Genomic DNA, 21,359 nt, shown 5'->3' on the forward strand with positions numbered 1-21,359 from the left:
TGTGGCCACTATGAGAAGTTCTGCTGTCTTCCGTGTCTGTCAGTCTGTCTGGTGTGATGCTGGGAGCCTGTGGGAGGAAGACAAGAAGTAGAAGTTGTTGGAACTTAAAATAATAATAAAAAAAGACCCCCCCCCCAGCTTTGCCCAAATTGATGGGAACTTGCTGATTGAAGGTTCTTATTTCTGTCTAGACTCTAAATGCTTTGAAGGCCAAGTCCTGAGGAGGACGGTTTCTGAGATTTAGTGGGTAACTGGCATTGGTCTTTCACCCTGCATGAATGATAAATGAAGATGTGATGGCTAACTCATTAAGACACTGACAATTCCAAAGGGAAGACAGACACAACGAGAGCTTTTCTTGGCTCTATGCCAAGAACTGAGAACACCACAGGACCAGATGGTTGGTACCATGTGTGTCAGCAGGTGGCTGTTCTGAGTTTAAATCTCTACTGCCCTATGTGACCCAGGGCCAGTGACAACCTGGTATCCTTCTTTCTCTCTTCAGTATGACTGAAGTTAGTATTCTTTTCTGTCACAGGGTTGCTGTTGAGGCTCACAACAGGCACTGTGTGCCGAACATGTATCCAATGCTTTACACAGGGCCAGGACCGTGCCAGTGCGGGGCGAATTCTGGGGAAGGTGAGAGTTGCTTGGCCCTGAGAAGTTTCTAAGGAGCCGGGTAAGCCATGGCTTGGCCTGGACAGGACTTTAAGCTCACAGGTCTTTGCAGTGTCTAGAAGGCTAAGCATCAAGCCTGCAATGGCTAGCCAGAGGAAGGGAGTAGTGGATTTAACAACCAGGGTCTTCGTGGCTCTGCAGCTGACTGGCAGGATTTCGACTCCTTAGGGGTTACGAGGTTGGTAGAACACAGGGGTGTTACTGTCGTACCCAAAGGAGAGCGGTAGCCCCAGTAGGAGGTTGCACAATGCTCACTGAGGTAACCATTCGGCTGCAAAAGTGGAATTGACATGGTGTACTTGGGATGGGCTTCTAGGGCTAGTATCTAATGATAAACTTTTGGGCAGGTCTAAAAGGTCTTCTGTTTATGGTATCGTTTTATTCACAGACCCTAGAGATGCACTGACTTTAGGCTGGAGGAGCCTGAGAACCTCGCTCTCCTGCTTAAAGGCTGGACACATAGTACATGCTGCACCAGAGTTGGTCTAATGAGACCGTGAACCACCGTGGTTTCCTTTTTTCAAAAATTTATCTATCTATCTATCTATCTATCTATCTATCTATCTATCTATCTATCTAATGTATGTCAATACACTGTAGCTATCTTCAGACACACCAGAAGAAGGCATCAGATCCCATTACAGATGGTTGTGAGCCACCATGTGGTTGCTGGGAATTGAACTCAGGACCTCTGGAAGAGCAACCAGTGCTCTGAACCACTGAGCCACCTGTCCAGCCCCACTGTGATATGTGTGAACATAGATATGAACATGGTTCTTTGGAACAGCCGCATAATTTAACCAGCACTTCTTTAGGAGGGTAGTGTGTCTCCATTCTATAGCTGAGAGCCATGAGACTTGTGACTAAAATAGGTATATGCTTAGGAGAAGGCCAAGCTGAAAGCTGTCTGTCTGGTGTTCCGTGCAGAGCCAGTAGCGTCAGCTGAAGGGGGAAGATTTTTTGCTGGGTCTGGAGTTGTTTGCGATAGGACTTTTTCCTGTCGTTGCTCTTATGCCCCTAAAACCTATGTACTTCCTTCACCTGAGGAAAATAGACTTTAGGGATTCCCACAGGACTGGAACACCAGGGCTGAGACTCGGGCTGGAGTTGGGTCAGGCTAGGAAAACAGGACTACTCAGCTGCTCGTGGTCTAACACATCAATTCTCAACCGATTGAAGGACCCCCCCCCGGGGGGGGGGGGCTGATTGTCAACTATCCCGCATATCAGATATTTACATTATAATTTGTAAGAGTAGCAAAATTGCAGTAGCAATGAAAGAATTGTGTGGCTGGTTGGGGATCAGCACAACAGGAGGAGCTGTATTAAAGGGTCCCAGCATTGAGAGGTTGAGTACCAGCGGTCTGGGGGAGAATCTTTGACTTTGGTAAGTGTGGACTTGTTGGATAGTGTATTTGAAGCCATGCCCATGGACCTGCCTGAGCTGGGGTGGTGACTGGAGTCGTTTCAGGGAGGGGCTGTTGAGGTTTTTAGCCTCATTATGTCTTCCTATTCCCCTCCTCCCATTCTTCTCCTCCCTGACAGCTGTACCTAACTTATCACATGGCTCCCAGCTCCCTTTCTTTGCTTTTATTGGCTACTGCCTAGAATGACCCTTTTGTGGTGCTTCTCTTTATCTCCTGCCTCTCACAAGAGGGTGATGGTGGGCTTAGGCTCCAACAACAAAGAACCGTAACTGTGAGGACTTAGGCAGTTGGATGGACATGTCCGAACAGACATGACTGTTTACTTGGCCAGTGCAGGCGGCATGGCAAACACGGAAACACTCATGTGCCAGGACAGAGCCATGGGGCACGCACGGTTAAGATATAGGTGATGAAGCAAAGTATAGGTTTCCCAGGGTACACAGTGCTCCCGACCTCCACAGCCATGGACCACACTTCTTGGAATCGAGATCGAGAAATGTGACTCCTGCCTCCTTTTTGTCCCCTCTAGTGACTAAAATCTGGGGCAGATCACCTTTCTTCTTTTGCTCTGTTTCCTCATTAGTAGGGAACTCAGTGACTTTTCATCTAGGCTGAGGCGCTTGGGAATGAAAGGGTCCTTTTGGCACACCCTCTTGTGGCTGCAAGAGTAGGCAGCATTTCTGTTTATGGTTCACCTCCTCAATCATTCCTCAGCTGCCTGGTGGGACGTGTGTCTCCTTGATTGCTGTTTTCCATACTGGCTTCCCTTAATGGGCTTCTGTGTTTGCATTTGCATTAGTGGAGGGCTGTCCCTCAAGATCCTCCAGCCCCCATTCCCGGAGATGGCTGAGCATCCTGGATCTGTCCCAGCAGAGGTGCTGGGAGCCCTATCGGGTCTGCACAGTGTACAGGACAAGAGTCTAGGCCTTTTTCTTTTCTAGTATTCCTGGTGCTTTATATGGGGCTGTCTATGAACTGGGCTAAGTCCCCTGGGCCACCTGATATGCTGGGATGAGTGTGGCCCTTTGCTTCACATTTGAAGACTCTGAGGTTCAAAGAGGTCCACATAGTCATCAAGGGCATCTTGGTTCTTTGTGTAGGTCCCAGAAGCTATGGCACCTGGCAAGTCTGTTTTAGAGAAAAATGATTGTTTTGTATGTACTGGATTTAACACATCTGTAAAGAAATTGCTACTGGCTCAAGCGGCCTCAGATGTCTCACATATCATTGCTAAGAGTACAAAAATCTAGCTTAATGATCTCCATTTCCAGAATACATGGACGTTCTTAGCCTTGAAGGGGTCTTCACTTGGAGCATAGGTCCTTGTTTACAGCTGTGGTACTGTGACTGTGGGAGCTCATGATATCACAAGAGTAAATTTCAGAGCTTGTGACATGGGCAGCTGTGGAGCCCTGCTTTACATCTGTCGAGTCTGTGACTACCATGCTTCTCTCTGAATCTGTAAGATTCCTTATGAGATGGCAGCTTAGCTTGATGTGCAGCAACACACACACACACACACACACACCCTATTGAAGGCATCTTATTTACATGTGCTTTCTTTGCTTATTATGCATAAACCACATTTGTTTTATGTGTACGGGTGTTTTACCTGCATGTATGTCTACACAGCATTCACATGCATGTTTGTGAGCATGTATATGCAGTGCTTACTGTCCACATACTCTGAAATTACAGTTACATGCAGTTGTTATCTTCAATGTGAGTGTTGGAATTGAACCAGGGTCCTCTGGAAGAGCATCTGGTACCCTTAACCACTATGGCATCCTTCCAGCCCCTGAGAGCAACTTATTGAAGCATTGGCTGCAGACACTGTGTGGGTCCTGCCCACTCTCTTGTGCATATTGAATACCCAGTGTGCTCCAGTCAGCCCCTCCATCACTCTGTTGACTCACAGCATAGTAAATATTTTCACTGTGCAGTCATCTGCTAACTTCATATCTTTCATTCATTTCTTTTCAACATTAGAGGCTGTTATCCCCCCGCCCCCAACTTTATTTTGAGAATGAAATAAAACACACATTTGAGCACTTGAGTTAGTGGGTTTTTGGGGGGAACATATGATATCCACTCAGGGAGTATTAGTTATTTTTAAGTAAATCGTTGCAGTGGAATTGGAAGATCAAAACACAGAGACACAGAGAAATAAGAAGATGCTCAAGATGTGTCATGACTCACAGAAATTTAATGTTCAATCTAGCTCTGGGTTTCCTAGTTACCACAGTATGTGGAGTGGGTTATATTTGTGTCCAAATCAAGGTTTGGCAAACTTTTCCTACTCAGGGCTAGAAAGTAAATATTTTCAGCTTTCTGGAGCCCCGCAGTTCCCAACTACTGAAGCTGCCATTGGCAGTACGTAAATGAGTGGGTGTAGCTGTGTTCCAATAAAACTTTATTTACAAGAACTGGCCAAGGGCCTGTAAGCTGTCCTTTGTCCTTGTCTTAAATGAGGAAACCTGTTTGTCTCTGTAAGAAACTTCTCCTGGATCATAGGCACTTGATGGAGTTTGTCATGAGATGTGTTTGTATGCAGCTGTGGCAACAGCAGAGGAGCAGCACTTTCACTGGTTTCCCAGGAAACAAAAGAAGGCCATCACATGGTCAGTTCATGTCTACTGTGTCTTCAGCTGTGATAGTGACAGAGAGGACATGCATTTTGGATGAGATATGTGACGGGCAAGGGAGAGACTCTAGTGATAATTCAGCAAGGTCATGTTAGAGTGATTGTTCTTAAGTATACTGTTGAGTCCCTGAATTACATTCTAGACTCAATGTTCCTTTGGAGGAACAGGTTTGGAAGATGTCTGTGTTGATCTTCCTCCACTTTACTAAGTTCTCTAAGCTCTCCTTTGCCCATCTGCAAATGCTAGCTAGTATCTCTGAGTTGCACCAGGGCTGGTCAACTAGTGTTGGCTTTTTAGTTCCTTCCCATACAAGATCCAGGAGGTGGATGCACTTTTCTAGGCAGTGTCTTGTAGATGTGAGGGTCACACAGTTGTGATTAGGTTTGCTGCTATTGTATTATAATACTAAATTCTGTATCCCTAGGTTTAGTTGCCTCAAGGCACAGATGCCAGCTTTGGTTGTGTAAACCTTGCTCCTTAATTTAAAACCTGGTTAATAAAGATGCCTCTGCCGCTTGTAGCTGGGAAGAAGATAGGTGGGGGGCGGGGCTTCAGTTCCAGGGTTTGGGGACTGAGGCAGAGATGAGAGAGAGAGAGAGAGAGAGAGAGAGAGAGAGAGAGAGAGAGAGAGAGAGAGAGAGAGAGAGAGAGAGAAGGAAGGAGGAAGATGCTATGGGGTAGGTGGATCATGAGTGCATGACCATTGGTGGGAACAGCTCAGGAAGAACAGGGCAAGTGGTATCTTGGGGTTACTGACAGGACAGTAGATCAAGTAGCACAAGGGCTGATATCTGCCCAGATCCAATGTTTTAAGGCTTATTACAAACATAAATGTTTTGTGCTTTTTATTAGAAATCAAATGATCTAAGGTGGGGGTAGATATCCCCAACTAATATTTACCACAACACAGCCTGTGGAATTCCGGACCTAATGAAGGGGACAGATTCTAGTCAGTCATCTGCATAACCTCTCACCTTTTCCCCAAGCCCTGAGTGAGTTTGAAGGTAGGCAAGGCTTAGAGTCACTGCACCAAAGACCTTGCCTGCCGTGGAGTGGGACTAGGCAGTGGCCACTGGAAACCTGGGTCAGAATGAGCCTCTTCTCCCCTGCACTTGAGTCTGGGCTATTTCACAACACTTGACTTAACCAAATAAATAGTGAGCCACAAACTCCCAGATTTCTTTTCACCCCTGGTCACCAGAAACTCTTTATTACAAGTTTAGGACATGTGAAGAGACTTATAATAGTGAAAGTAATTCTCTGAATGGAATATTAGAATACCTGGGGCCAGGTGACAATGGGGGCAGGGGCACTCCTCTAATCCCAGCCCTTGGGAGGCAGAGATGGACGGTTCTCTGAATTCAAGGCTAGACTGGTTGGTATGCAGAATGAGTTCCAGGATAGCCAAAGCAGTCACACCGAGAAAACTCATCTCAGCAAACACACATAAAGAAAACTCAGTGCCAACTAAGCAAAACAACTTTCTGGCTTCATGGCCTTCAATAGTTCAGTTGACCTCTCTGGGCCTTCCTTTCCCCTCCTCCTGAGCTCGCTATTGTAAAATTAGATGCACTGAAGTGGGAAACCCAGCCAGGCAGAAATCAGGCCTGTGTAGAGCAAACCCCTAATCCAATTCCACATCACCAGGCAGATCGACTTTGTGACTATTGGGTTCTGAGTTCAAGTCATTTCTTAGGACTTTTGTGGGAGGCTCTGAATCGAGGTGGCCGGCCAGGTGTGATACCTTGGAAGATGCCAAGAGGACAAGTGAGTCCTATTTGTGAAAGAGACCCAGAGAGTGTGACCGCAGAACAGGGTGCTTAGGAGGAAGGAGCCTTGAGTGGTGGAGAAGGAGGCTTGGCAAATTCCTTCCACACCATGCAGCCCTTGATGACTGCCACAGAGCTGGATCGTGATTTCCAGGACCCTGGAGCCTCTTGTCATCGGTGACACTGGGAATTCTCCACACTATCTGGTCCCCTTCATCTTCCAGTGACTTCCAGAAAGTCTATCCTCATTCAGGAATCTGCTGTGGAATTTGGAAGCTATTTCTCTGGGTAATGTGAGTTATCTAGACAGTGGAAGTCACAAAGGGGCCATGGAACAAAGGCCCAGTTCCCACCCACAGGATTAACACTCACTGAGGATGTTGACTGTTTGCTTTGGACCAATGCCTTTGAAGAAATAAATGAAAAAAAAAAAAAAAAAAAAAAAAAAAAACAAAGGCAGGGAGAAGCTGCGCTGTTCAAGTTCATAGAGGCTCTGTCCCTGGACTTGGGTCTGGGAGGACATTCCCTGACCTTCTATCTGAGATCTGCGGAGGCACCAGGTCTGCTATTTCAGCAGTTCTTAGGCAGGAGCACAGTGCAGTTCGTTCCTGCAAAACCTGTCACTCAGCATCGGGCTTTGCTGCAATGCTACTGTGTGTTCATTCCAGGTCTTATTCTGTGTGGAGTTGGGGGGATGGCTTATTTCTAGGATCCTGGTTTTTATAAGCAGGTCTGCAATGAGTGTCTGTGTACACAATAGAACGTGTCCCTGGAAGTCTGCCAGGCAGGGGACGTACTTGCCAGTCTTACTATGTGTTGCCACCTGGCTTTCCAAGTAGGCTCATCACCTCCCGAGTTTCTTCTCAGAGATCATGGCACTTCTTGGGTGGTACACGTCTGTGTACCTGTGTCCATCAGCGGGGTCTGCTACCTGATACTGCTCAGGATATGACTACATGGGCTGCACTCTGGAAGAAAACTAGGCAAATACCCAGAGACACTCCAGAGCCAGGGCATGGAAGGGACGTCCTGTCAGGGTGCAGAAGGAGCAGAGCACTGGAACCTGCAAGAACAGGGGAGAGCAAAAGCAGTGTGAGGGGGGACAGTGCAGCCATGTCTGAAAGGGGTCAGCTTCTCTGATGTCACCAATTCAGGTCATGCGGGTCCCAGGCACCGCCGCAGATCTGGTGAGCAGGGGGTGCTGGGCTTGTTGAGAAAAGGGAGCCTCCTTGGGCAGAGGGTGAATTCCCAGCACTATAGCAGGAGCCTTCTCAAAGGGAAATGAGGAAATTCCAAAGCTTGGCTCAGGAGCCTTGGAGAAAAGATGACTGAGGTCCCCCCAGCAGGATATCTCAGGAGTGGAAATTGCTGGCAGGAAGTTCAAGTCCTGAAAGTCTAAGAGGGACAAGAGGAAATAGAGTCAGATGTGGAAAGCTGGAGAGGTTCTCTCTCTCTCTCTCTCTCTCTCTCTCTCTCTCTCTCTCTGTGTGTGTGTGTGTGTGTGTGTGTGTGTGTGTGATTAGAACTAGGACACAGACTGCTAGTGGAAAATGTTTTGAGATGTCTTCACTCTGTCTCCCCCACAGTTGCACTAGACCCGTCTTGTCTGGCTTGATGATCTCATGCTGCACTGAGGCACAGGACTGGCTCGGTGTGTAGACTTATCCCCCTGTTCTGTTTGGCTCACTGATAGATGGCACCAGCAGGGCCCTCATGCCTACTCTTTCCATTTGCTGAGCTGCACAGGCTCTGCTGGGTGCTGATCACTTGTGGGATGTCCAAGCACCGTACCACAGAGCGTCCCGACTACTAGAGGGAAGAATTTTGTCACCGTTGTTTTATTGTGCTTTAGTGAGAGGTGGCACAGCTGGCCTTGAAGTTGTGTTGATAATCCTGCCTCAGCCTTCAAGGGCTGGAATGACAGTGCCTGTGTCGGACCCAGATTGGCAGTTCTTATTTGTGCCATTGGTTGGCGACCAGTCAACCCAACTGTTTAGCGGCTCAGTCTTGGCTCCTTTTTGTGACGGGCAGTTTTGTCCCAGATTGGTTTTACTGGGGCATATCCTGATCTTGATGGACCGAGCCTGCTGGATGCTATCCTCAGGTTGCCCTCTGAAGGAACGAGGAGGAAAGGCTATCGGAGCCAGGCACTATGCACACCCAGGGAGGCTGAAACCATGCAGGGAAGCAGATGTTCTAGACTGGACCATCCTAGACTGCTGATGCTGTGGAAACATTCTAGAGACAAGTTAGCCTTCTCACTCAAGCCTCCCAAGAAAGTTATAAGTTGGCCCAGCCAGCGGTCAGTTGTCTAGTTTCACTGAATTATTACGGGTTCCGCTCAGTGCAGGACATTGTGCTGAGAAGTCACTGTCACCCTCGGCGAGTTTTTCTTTTCTAAGTGATTTGCTGTATCAGTCCTGTGAAGTGGTTTCTGCCCTCATTTCCTAAGTGAGGATAGTGTCCAACCACTTTCCCATCCTGGGCTTCCCCACTGTCGTAGTCTTGAACATCATCTGTCCATTAATCTAGAGCAGTGACATGAGGAGCTAGAGTCTGGATGGCCTTGGTTGAATATCAACATTGTGTATTTAGACGTGCTCTCAGGCAAGTTATTCATCTTCCTGTCCTCTGTTTCTCCACCTGTAAAATGGGTTATAACAGGTTCTCTCTGGAGGAAGTGTTTGGAGGTTAAATAAGATACAATTAGGGCAGGCCTAACACAAACCAAGGGCTTGACAGAGCCTCATCATCATCCAATTACCAATTTACAAGTGACCTCACACAGAGAGGGCTCAGGAGCTTGCAAGATGGTCACAGTCTGTGAAAGCTCTTGGGATGAGATGGGCCAGTCTTTTTCCAAATGAGGGCTCCTTCTGTGCCCTGTCCTACCCACCCAGTATTAACTGTCTAGATTGTGTTTTTGTAGCTTCCCTGTTTTTCTTGATTAACAGCAAGATGGGGGTGGGCTGGTGGAAGAAATACCCAGATGATGCTTATGGAGTTAATTAAGATTTTCCTGGGTTTCATTTGCTCTCTTGTTAGCACTAAGATAAATCCTCCAAATGGCTGGGAGGGTTTCATTGACAGTGCATTGTGAATTCACATAGCATTTGCATCTTCCTGGGGATGATAAATGTTTAGATAACGACCAACAACAGGGGGACAAAGGGAAAATGGGGAATTCAGGCAGGGCTGATCAGATTGGCCCCCTTGGTGTGATGAAGCAGGGATAAGTGGCTTAAATGACATATCTGATGCCCTCTGCTTCCCATGTTAGACGGAGAGGGGGGCTGGCAGAGTGGCTCTTTTGATGTTTGATGAAGCTTTCATGATGCTTCTGTGGGCTGATGTAAACCTGGTTCTAATGCTTGTATCAAATGTCAGGGTCCTGGTGTGGGCACCTATGATCTGCATTTTACATGCTCTTGTACTTTATTGAACATCCCCAAAGTGCCAGCGTTTGATTTAATTTTCTTAGCAGTTTCAAAAGTAAAACTAGAATCACCATCTTACAAATGTTAAAACAGAAGATGGGAGGGGTTCAGTCCTCAGCTAGCAAGGACTCTAAGCTGGCATTTCTTCCCTGGGGGCTTCTGGGCACACCCTTCTCCATCATCTGTCTGCTATACAGCAGCCATCCACATTCAGTGCTTAGATGACAGGCTATTGCTTTCTCAAGATTCAGACACCAAGCGCCCCAGAAGACACCCTGACCAGCAAGAGGCTGGATATCTGAAGCCTGTAGAAGTGACAGGGACTTTTCTGTTTACAGTCACTGCTCTCCTGCAGTCTCCGGAAGTCATAAACCTAAGGCAGCCAGCGCTGGGGAGGAAGGCTGGAAGCTGGGTCTCAGCTCTTTTAGTCTGCTGGGGGGCAGTGAACTCAGGTGTGACAGGAAGGCTGGTGGAAGAGGAAGCTTGCTCCTTGCTCTCCAGTTCAGACTGTTTTTCCTGGATTCCTAGCTGATTACATGGTGCCTCCAATGATTACACTGAGGTCAGGAAGCCAGAAAGTTCTGCGTTTTCCTACTAAGTCTTCAGCAGTTAAATCATCTTCCTTTCTCTTCCGTCCCCCTCCTATTTCTCCTCCTCCTTCATCCCCAACCTATCCCACTTCAACAGGGTTTCAGGTACCACAGGCTAGCCTCAAACTTAGTAGATAGCAGAGAATGACTTAGAGAATGACTCTAAGCTTCAGCCTCTACTTCCTGGTTTCACTAGGCGCTATGCATCAAATCTAGTTCTTCCAGCGTTCGAGGCAAGCATCTCAGCATTGCACATCCCCAGTTCCGAAGTACTTCTTCTGACTGATCACCCCGGTGATCTGCACGTGGGGTAGCCCAAGCCACAGTCTTACTGAGGGTGTAAACAGAAGGGAGGGGTGGGGGAGAGTGATAACTGAAGAAAGGGAAAAGTACACATTCCACACCCGGCGTTTTCCTGACTCTGGTTCCCTGGAACTGCAAACAAGGAGCTGATTCACGTGGCTGGCTCCAGGGCCCCCTCGCTGGAGTCGAGGTCCTGAGCCTTCCAATGACGGGGAGGAAATTCCATTTCAGTTACTCCGTGCTGTGAGTTGTTCGGGGCATTCTCTATCTTGATTTTAGGGCTGCGTCATCGTTTTGGAATTCGCACTCCCCCTCCCACTTTTCTTTCTTTGGGTGATAAATCGAAGTGAATGCTTAGTACAAATCTAGAGACCACAGCCGTTCTCGGCATCTGGGGCTCATGCTTTTCCGACGTTAGGAACATGTTTCGGTCTGCTGTTAGGCACATGGATTCGGTTGCCTTCTCCGTTTTCTATGTCCACTTCTTAACCCTTCGTGCGACTTCCGATGGCACACTCTATTTTGGAGGGCTGCAGTTTGTTACAGCTCTTGGAAAGACTGTAGAAGAAGAGGCCCCCCAGCCTGTGAAGCAGTAAGGATCACTGTCTCAGAGGTACAGCAGTCTCATCACAAAGCTGCCACCCATCAGACTGTTGGGGAAGTTGCCTGACTCCCTTCTCCCAGTCTCCACCTGGCCTTGGTTTCAGACTCGCCTTCAGGGTCCAGAAAGGCCCCTGGCTTTCCTGGAAGACTCAGCTGCTCTGGCCTCTCAGCTCACGGCCACTGCGCCCTTTGCCTTGAGATGGTCTATCTTTCCCATGAGATTGTGACCATTTCCTGGGAGTAGTAGGTATGACCCACTGCATAGTCCATGCCCTTTATCTGGGGCGGTTTATGTTTGCCAGTGGACCCTCAAGAGCCCTGTTTGACACTTATACATGTGTGTCAGTGTGCACTGGACCACATGGGCTATTTTCTCCTCTTCCTCTCTGGCTTGTTCTGATCCAGAGCAGCACTGAGGGAATAGGTGGCTGCACCGTATTCACAGGATCCTTTCCAAAAAGGCCCATCTCCTGCTCCTCAAACTTGAAGAAAAAGCAGCTGTGTAGTATAAAGGCATTTGCAGAGATGCATGGGCGCGAGGCATGGGGTGAAGGCAGAGTGAACCCGACATGACTGTTTGTTGCTTGTGACCGGTTAGCATAGGAATCTAGATTCTTTTTCTTCTCCAAGCTCTTCCCCCCTCCCATTTGCAATGTAAGGCTGGTGACAATACCTCATTTAGGAGATTGGTTCAAGGACCAGGAAGGTGACGCAGGCAAAAGTCAATTTGTGCAGGTATCTCTTTGGGGTTAGGGACAACTGCTCATGGAAGCACTCAGTGGAAGCATGGGGCCTTCCAGAACCATTGTAGTGCTAAGCATGGAACACATGTTTATAACAGCTCTTGGGATTGAAGATCAGTCTAACCTGTGCTCCACAGGAAATTCAAGGCCAGGATACCTTGACATCTGGGCTTAGAAAAAGAAAACCAACAGGAAGCAAGAAAGGAAGGACAGCCGCGTAGACGCTAATTAGCTAGCTTAGGTGAACCTTCCTAATTCCCCTTGAGGATGACAAGAGGGATGGTATATACTGAAAATATCTGACTGAAGGTTGTATAGAGACACAGGTGCCTTGTGTGTGTGCAGGACCTGGGTAGATAGGATCTTTAAAGACTAATTTTGGAACACAGAGGCACAGCTTTGCTAAGGAGGCCCTGGAGGTCAGATTTGGGGTCAGAACGGAGAGAGCAGTGTGAAATCCTAACCTGAAACATTCTGCCGCAAGCTGAAAAAAGGGCAAATTTCTTTCTTGCCTTCCTTTTATTAGTCCCTTCTTTGTCACAGGGCCTGTGAGTGAATGCTAGTCTGGTGCTGTCCCACTGACCCACACTTCTGCTCTGTTCCTGATGCTCTTTTCTTTATTCAAAACAAAACAAAACTCTTTTTGTCCCTCTAGTATTTATTTCAGCAAGCAGAGCAGAGAACTTCTGGTTAATAATTAAGAAAAAACAATCCTAAATTATCAGTCATGTCTCTTTGAACAGAAATCCAGTGGGTCAGAAACTGTAGATCTGAGAGGTGGCCCTGCTGTATCTTAGTGTGACCTGTACCCAGAAATCCCTTATTGCTTCCTGCCTGCTTCTTCACATCCTGCCTTCCTTGTTGACCTCCTTTCGCTGTAGAATATTCTACCCATTGCTACAGGCAGCCCTCACCAGTGAGATCAGTTCTCTGAAATGATTTCCTGATTGTGTTAATTAGCTTAGTAAGAAATAATCATAGCTGACATTTATCTAGTGCTTATTAACTCTGAGGCAATTGAAATTAAAACTCTTCTGTTATATATAATTTAACTCATAATAATCACAAGAGATACAGTGTTAAAATTAATCAGCCCCATTTTTACAATGAGAAAAGTATAAGATCAGAGAGGCTAAGAGTAGTGCTTGAGTCACACAGCTGGAAATGGCTGAGGTGGTATTCTAACTCCAGTGCTAGGCTTTAAACCTTGGGTTTTTAACTGTGATAGCAGAGGAGGTGTGGAGATGTCAACATTGGTTGGGTTGTTGGTTGGGTGGTTGGTTAAGTGGTTGGTTGGTTGGTTGGTTGGTTGGGTAGTTGTTTGACTGACATTGGTGTGTGGTGAAAACCAAGAAGAATCACTGCACGAGCTCCCTAGAATCTTCACCTAGGCTTGCTTGCAGGAGCTTGGAGAACAGATGGGGGAAAGGATTTTGATTCCCCCAAAGCTTGTCAGTCCCACATCCTGGAACATGAAATTGCTGGACCTTGAACTTCTAGCTCCTCTTTGTCTAGCTCTGACCATCCAGATGGGAGCGGAGTAGGACTGGGAACTGGGTAGCAGCTTGCTGCTTTTTTCCATTCCTCTGTGAAACTTCAGGTTTGTGACCACATTCTTAATTCCTGGACTGTCTTAGATGCCTGAATCCTGAGGCATTCTGGGAATTGTGCTGGGGAATACTGCACACAGAAGTCCATTAAAGATTTAGCCCTGGAGTTTGATATGGATGACAGCAGCTGGGGGATGGCACCTACTTTCTCCACTGTCTCATTTCTGTGCTTCTCAGGGTACCAATGAGGAAAGTTGAGACCCTCTGCCCTTGCTAGGGGATGGTGCCATAGTGACGCCTAGCTCTTGGCCTTGAGTTTCCCTTATCTTAGGTGGAAGAAGGACAGAAAGAACAGCTTTATGCCCAATCAACTGTTTCAACCGACCCGAACCGCAGGTTATGGGTGGGACATGGTTAGAGGTGGATAAAGACTGGGCGAGGTTCATGTGGTGAGATTGGCGGGTGAGGCGGGGCCCCGGGGAACGGTCTTCCAAGACAGCCCTGGCTTCGAATTCTCAAACTACGTGAGCTTTAGGGCCTGTCTACTTCTTCGAGGGGACATTATGCTGCAGTTGGTTTGTATCCCACAGTTCAATGCACCCAACACAGCCCTTCGAGAGGAAGCGTTTGTTTTGTTTCAAGTCATGTAACAACAGCTAGGTAAATTTCCAAGTACTTCCCAGGTACCTGCCAAGTGCTTTATGTGTGTGAACTCATGCCTGACGGGATGGGTGCTGTTGCTGCCTTCGCTCCTTGGTGACACGGGTACATGAACCGAGGGGCTGAGTAACACACATAGTTCACAGCAGCTAGGGCAGGACGACAGAGCACAGACTAGCAAGCTTTCTACCAAGGGACATAGCAGCATTTGGGGAGCTCTGTCATCTGTGGCATGCCCAGAACACTGGGGAGAAGTTCCCTTCAGTTGTTAATAGTTATTGTACAAGGTGGCATGGGATTGAGCTCTAAATATGTAATCACTTGTATAGTCTCTTTTCTGTTCTGGTTGCACGGAGATGAGAACCAGCTCATGTTCCCTCATTGGTCAGCTTTTTGGTCCAGGTGTCTCTGCATCTTAGTCTGCTCTGGTTTGAGTGGTTTCCTGATGCTGGTTATCAAAGAACTCCTCAAGGGCGGTGACTATTAACCAGCACCTTCTTCCGTACCTGTCTAACCTACCGCACTCGGCCAAGGTATATGTCCTCGAGCAGTGAGGCACGTGGGGCACCTTGTGTGACTATTCCAAGTCTCAAGGTAGGGGAGAGGTTGTGGAGACTCTGCTGGGTCCAGGCTGCCCATTGTGGGATGGAATATATTCTTTGTGCAAGGGGCTGGAAGCTCCTTCCAGGAAAAGGTCTCCTCCATAGTTTCTTTCCGGGCAGCTGGTTCTTAGCTAAATACATTTCCCCCTCTCTCTGTCTATGGAGGAAATAGGAAACAGCTGGCCACTTAGCACTTGAAGTCACATGGCTAGGCACCCTTTGTGCCATGCTCTAGGTTCTCCAAAGGCTTTTTCTCTTCTGACTTGCTCCTTACTCTGCTCTGCATGTCCCCTTGTGCCTCAGTTTCTCCCAGATGTACACAGGCAAGCATGAGCGCACTCACTTGGGTGTGATTAAATACATTGTATCCCAGCAAGTGCTCAGTATGCTGGGAGAGCAGAATGCTGACTGCCGGTGTGGTCCTTGTTAGCTCTTCCTTTTCCAAACCAAGTTTAGATTGCATGCTCTGCAGAGAGCAGATCTAAATCCCTGAATCCAAAAACTGCTAAGAAATCTCTCAACCTCTTGGTGAGGTGTGTGATCCAGTCAAAAGAACTGACATTCCTTGCATTCTTGGTGGGAAGTTGTGAGCCATTGCTTATAAAAAGAGAAGTCTTCCTTCCTTTCATCCCTTCCTCTGGATTTCTGCATGTTTTTAAAGGCACAAAGCAGATGGGTGGGGCCTCTGTGTACAAGCTGCAGAGCTTGGGCATCTTTTACATTCTGACTATGGAATGGGTTTATCCTATCAGACTGAAGTAGCACAAAGATATTACTATGGCTTCTTTACTCTGTAACTACTGGCTAAGCAGTCTTGTTTTGGAGTCCTGAACTGTAGGAAGGGTGAGACCAAAAGTCCTATGATTCTAGAGTGAGCATGCTGGACAACCTTTAATTTCAATACTGTCTGGTTTTTTATCTTTTCACTCTTTTTTTGCTTGTATGTACATCCAACTATCCATTCACTTCTCCATCCATACATCAACCTCCCCACTTATCCATCCTTCTGTTGACCCATCCATCTGAACATTTACTTCATCCGTTTATCCTCTGTGTATCCCACTGTTTTGTGCACACTTTGATCAATTCATGTACTGACCCATCTTATTCATGAGTCTATTCATGTACCTACTGAAAAAACTCGTCTATTCATCAACCTATTATTTACCCATCTACCCATCTACACACCTACCCAATAAGTTATCTATTATTTCATTCACCTGTCCTTTCACTCACTCATCTACCCATTCATCTATCCATCCATTTATCCATATGCACACATCTGTCTATATATCCATGGTCACCTATACAGTGACCTATGATACATTCACCTATTCATTTACCCACGTGCACTTACTACCTATCCCTCTAGCCTGAGCCAGAGGCAGAGTCCTGAAAAGACAGACAGGACAATGGACCCAGGTATCAAAAGGTTATAGTTATAGTAGGTGATAGAAACTTGAATAAAAGGAAGCTCGAATGTAGTAAGTACCGTGAGTTTAAAGGGTACAGGCTATTCTAATGATGATGGGGAGGCTGCCGACTTCTTGAGGTCCCTTTTCCAAGGATGAGGCCTCCTCTGCCAGGACCCTAGGGTGGGTTTGTCTTTCTGCAGAGGAGCCATATCTTCAACCTTAAGAAAGAGGTCCATTTGAGCCACAGGAATCTGTGCTGTAGTGTTCCCAGTTGCTGGCTTTGCTGCAGGAAAAGTGGGAAGGAAAGAAAGGAAGAATCAGAAAGGCGGGTCTGCCTTGCTGTACATTTAGTTTGTGGTTCCAGACCTCTGTTTCCTGGATCTGATTTGTGTGGGAGGCACGTAATGGCAGCCCTGCAGCCAGTGCGAGCTCCAGTGTTTGCTGTCATGCTGACTCTATGTGGTGATGATGTCTGTTCTGAACAGACCTCCCTTTCTATCCTACTGGTCAGCATTTGGTGGCCAAGGGCAGAGTGGAGCCTGTGTTTCCGACAGCCGGCCATCTCACACAGTGAAGCAGTTCAGTGATTCTGAAGGGATGCTGGATTAGACTCCTCACCTCTCTCCCCACAGCAGAGATCACAGACAAAACAGGATTTCTAATGAGCAGCTCTGCTTGGCCCATGGAAGCTGGAATCTGGAGACTGTCCCAGAGCGGGCAGTCAGAGATCTGGCTGATAGAAATGTTGACGTTTGTGTTCAGCCCACATGTGCACTGCTGCCTTTTGCTGCTCTCAAAGCCATTAAGGCGTCCCCCATCAGCGTGGGTCAGCCTGGGACAACAAGAGCCATTGGACTCAACTAGAGCCAATGGGAGATAGGAAAGAGCAGATGGCATGGAGGCTGTTTGTGGAGTGAGATCGCAAAACCAAGTCATGGCCTTCCTGGTGTTAGGATTTAGGTTAGTGTGGGAGCAAGTGTGTTCCTTCATCCAGAAGAGCCCCAGAGAGTAGGCCTTCTGGAGTCACTAGCCGAGTAAACAGATACTGTCATCCTCTCTGACCTGCTCCTTTTCCCATCAGTGGGAAGAGCAGACTCATAATGCCATTAATACTTATGGTCTTCACAATTTGCTTTATGTTCTGCCTGAAGGTCCCTGGGTCTCCAAGAATTATCTGTCACCATTAATAATGTGTCGTGGCACAGCTACGGTGCTACAGGATAGGGCATGGGGACACGAATTCGTTACCTGAGTTCCCCATACGACACTTGTGCACGGGCAGCCTTTCATACAGGGTTGGTGGATGACCTAAGGGAGGGCTCTGGAGTTCTGTCATCTGTACTGTCCCTGAAGCTTTTATGAGAACGGATGGATGTGAAGAGCAAAGCGAGTTCATCTCCAAAGTGCGCGTGTAACACAAACAGTGCGTGAACTCTAAACACCTGATGTGCTCCTCTGATCCCTGCAGCTTTTGCCTCTAACTGTCCTCATGATTTAAAGGACCCTACGTAAGGCCCACCAATGTTGGCCTGCCTGCTACCCTCTTAATGGTTCTTCATAGGGAGGCGAGTGGCAAAATCTGTTTAGCCCTTTCTGTCTTTGAAACAGGCATCACTGAAGCTGAAGATGTGCTGCTCAGGCTCCCAGAACCAAGCAGATCTGATCTGATCCATCTGCCTTTTGGCATCTCTTGTCTCTGTACTTCAGGTAGTACCCACATGCTGGGAACTGAACATGTCTCCTTGCTGCAGGCTGAAGAACTGTGAGGCTCCTGTGTTTCCATCTCTTCTTGTGTTCCCTTTTGGTACTGATTGTTTCAAGAGACAGTCATCATCCTTTCTCATGCCTCCTCTTCCCCTTCCCTGCTGTATTTGGTACTCAGGATTGAACCCAGTACCTTGTACATATGCTAGGCAGATGCTCTATGCTGGAAGTATAGACTGGCATTTCTAGCTCCTAGATGCTAGGATCATAGACATGCGCTGTCATGCCACACTTGGCTTACATGGTACTAGTGATCAAACCCAGGTCTTGAGCATGCTAAGCAAGGACTCTGCTAAGTAAACCACATGTAGTTCAACCTACTTTGGTTCTCTGTGCTATCTTTATTTGTGAGATAAATCCTGGCTTTGTAGTCCTGTCTAATCTTCAGCGTGGGCCCCTCCTCTGCCCTGAGATCTGGGGTAAGAGGCACAGCACTGAACCAACCTGCTTGTTCTTAACTTAACCTTCTTGTCTACAAGTTGGCTTATGGACAGTTTTATCCTGGCTTCAGGACGGAGTTTGGTGGTAGAGGGGTCTTCTTTCTTTGGATCTCTTGTTTGCTAGTCTGCCTCAATTTGACAGCGTGCATATATTTAGACAGATCCCCTTTGCAAAGCAAAATGAATGCAGGCCCTGGACTCTAATGGTCTCTGTGGCTGAGACAGCAGAAAGAACACTAGGCTAGGATCCCAAGGCTGGGTATCTGACGTCCTCATTGCACAGCTTCTCCCCCATGGCCTCTTCTGACCCATCATTCAAAACCTTGGGCCTCTTGGGGATTTGGTATGTTCAGTAGCAGGAGAGAACTTGTCCCAAATCCTCACCCTTTGGCCTGCCATTATCATCCCAGCTTTCCCATCTTTATCTCTCTCATCAGCCTGTGGGAATTTCGAAGTCCTGTGCCACTTGCTAAGTGTCCACATCTAGGCAGGGAGCATGTTTCCCCCAGTGACTAAACACGGGGACATATTTACAGATGAAGGATTAACTCCACTCATCCCTCGCAAAATCCTTTTCTTTAACCATATCCACAGCTTATGCTCTGGTAACTGAGACACTACGTCAGTCCTTTACATTTGGGATCTTGCAAACATACACGGCACAGAGTGAGTACTGCCCAGGGACACCCAAGTCGTTGCCACGTGAAAACAAGTACTCACAAACTCATTGCTAGTATCCAGCCTAGCCACATGGATGCTCATGGCCAGACCCTGTAAACAGCTGTGAGTAAAAGAATGAATAGCTGACCTCCATTTGGCTCACTGTCTGCACTCAGTGATACAGCAAATCCCCATCATAAAGTGAACTGAGGCCACCATCCCTCCAAGAATCTGGACTGAATAGCTGCTACACAGAAGCCCATTTTCTCACATTAAAAGATCTGTTCTGTTACTTTAAGAAATCGTTAGCAAGTACTAGTCATTCATAGTACTAAGTTTTATTAGGACTTCTTTTGTACATCTATACTATCAATTTTGATCACTTCGTTTCTTGTCCCTCCACTGAATCCTTCTTTGTCTAGGTGAACCTTGATTATTCTACTGTCATTACTGAGGTGTGTGTGTGTATATGTGTGAGTGTGTGTGTGTGTGTGTGTCTGTGGTGTGTGTGTGTGTGTGTGTGTGTGTGTGTGTGTGTGTGTGAGAGAGAGAGAGAGAGAGAGAGAGAGAGAGAGAGAGAGAGAGAGAGACAGACCGAGAGTGCGAGCGCTCATTCCCATAAATTTGCATAAGGGGTTTCTAGCTTTTACCTAGGCTTCTCTGTGCCGGTGTGTTTCATTTACAATCCCTGACATGATTCCTGCTTTCTAGAGAGGTGACTGAGTTAATACACAGGAAGGCTTAGAAAGTGCTTCCTGGCGGATGTGTGCTAAACACTCGTTAAATGTTAACTATTGATACTGGTGGGTCTGGAACGGTAGCAGCCACCAGCTGATTTGTGTGCTTGCCAAAAGTTAGTCGAGTTGGTAATTACATATTACATACATGGAGAAGCTGAAGTTTCTTCTGAGGTGGTCCCTGGAGAGCATAGTCCTTTGGAAGTAAGTAGATAATGTTAATTGGTGGAGACATTGTTCTCAAATTACTCAGAAGCAAAGGATCGGTGAGAAATGAAGGCATGGTAAAGCTACAGGGCTTCTGCATTCCATCCGTGACAGATGACTAAGCTTGGCTTTACTGTGAGGAAACGGAAATCTGCTATTGCAGGTATCCACATGTGAGTCTGTTTTTTCCTGAGAAAGATAATTCCTACCTATAGTCAGTGGGCCTCAGATACTCTTAAGCGCTGGTGTTTTTCAGTATGGTTTACATTTTTCTTGTGAGGTGCAGGAATATTGAGACAAGGTTTCTTCCTGTAGCCCTGGCTGTCCTGAAATTAGCTCCATAGACCAGGCTGGCCTGGAACTTGCAGAGATCTATCTGCCACTGAGAGTAAAGGCGTGTGACATCACCACCCAGCTACAGAGTGTTTGTAAATGGCGTAGCAGTGGTGAACTTGGGTAAGGGCTTGTTTTCTCCAAGGTTGATCAACTGCATTCAGAAGTTGCAGGGCGCAGGGCTGGCAGGACACTGACATGAGATGGGGTACTAGTGCTCTTACAAGGGGTGTAAAGAAGGCAGTAGTACAGTGTGGGGGGACCTTGCTTCTGGATGTGGGGAGGGAGAGCACTGCTGATGACACGAACCACTAAAATGTGCAGTGGGCTATGGGATGGTTTAGTTAATAGGCATTTGCTTTACAAGCACAAGGATTTGATTCAATCCCCAGAATTCATCTTTGAAAATTAAAGCTGGGCATGGTGTTGCTTGCTCACAATTTCAGTGATGGAAAAACGAGATAGAAGATCATTGGGGCTGGCCGGGCAGCCTACAGACTGCACGTGGAACTCCAGAGCACTGATATTTCTCAGAGGTGTGGGTGGCGTGTTGCCACTGACCGAATGATATCCATGGTCCTCTGGCCTCCACATGCAGTTACACAAATGAACACATGCGTGCACAAACACTTGTACATGCATACATGCAGTAATGTGCTTACTGTCTCTACTGGATGGTTTTGTGTATCAATTTGATACAAGTTAGAGTCATCAGAGAACAGAAAGTGCCTCTGTGAGGTCCAACTGTAAGGCATTTTCTCAATGCCTTAGTCACCAGTGGGGGAGGGTCCAGCTTA

General features: G+C 47.2%; 1 protein-coding gene across 2 annotated transcripts in view; it reads left to right on the top strand.

Annotated features, from left to right (window-relative positions):
- Nucleotides 1–21,359, top strand: part of LOC308437970 (uncharacterized protein) — a 198,142-nt gene that overhangs the window by 64,584 nt on the left and 112,199 nt on the right. For both annotated transcript variants that reach the window (XR_013975575.1, XM_080939231.1), the window contains exon 3: nucleotides 539–639. Coding sequence is in view for 1 of the 2 variants with exons in the window: in XM_080939231.1 (XP_080795357.1) it covers nucleotides 539–639 (101 nt within the window). In the remaining variant the exon portion in view is untranslated. The remainder of the gene's footprint in view (nucleotides 1–538; nucleotides 640–21,359) is intronic.

The sequence above is a fragment of the Micromys minutus genome, assembly GCF_963924665.1.
Source record: "Micromys minutus genome assembly, chromosome: 27".
Classification (NCBI taxonomy): Eukaryota; Metazoa; Chordata; class Mammalia; order Rodentia; family Muridae; genus Micromys; species Micromys minutus.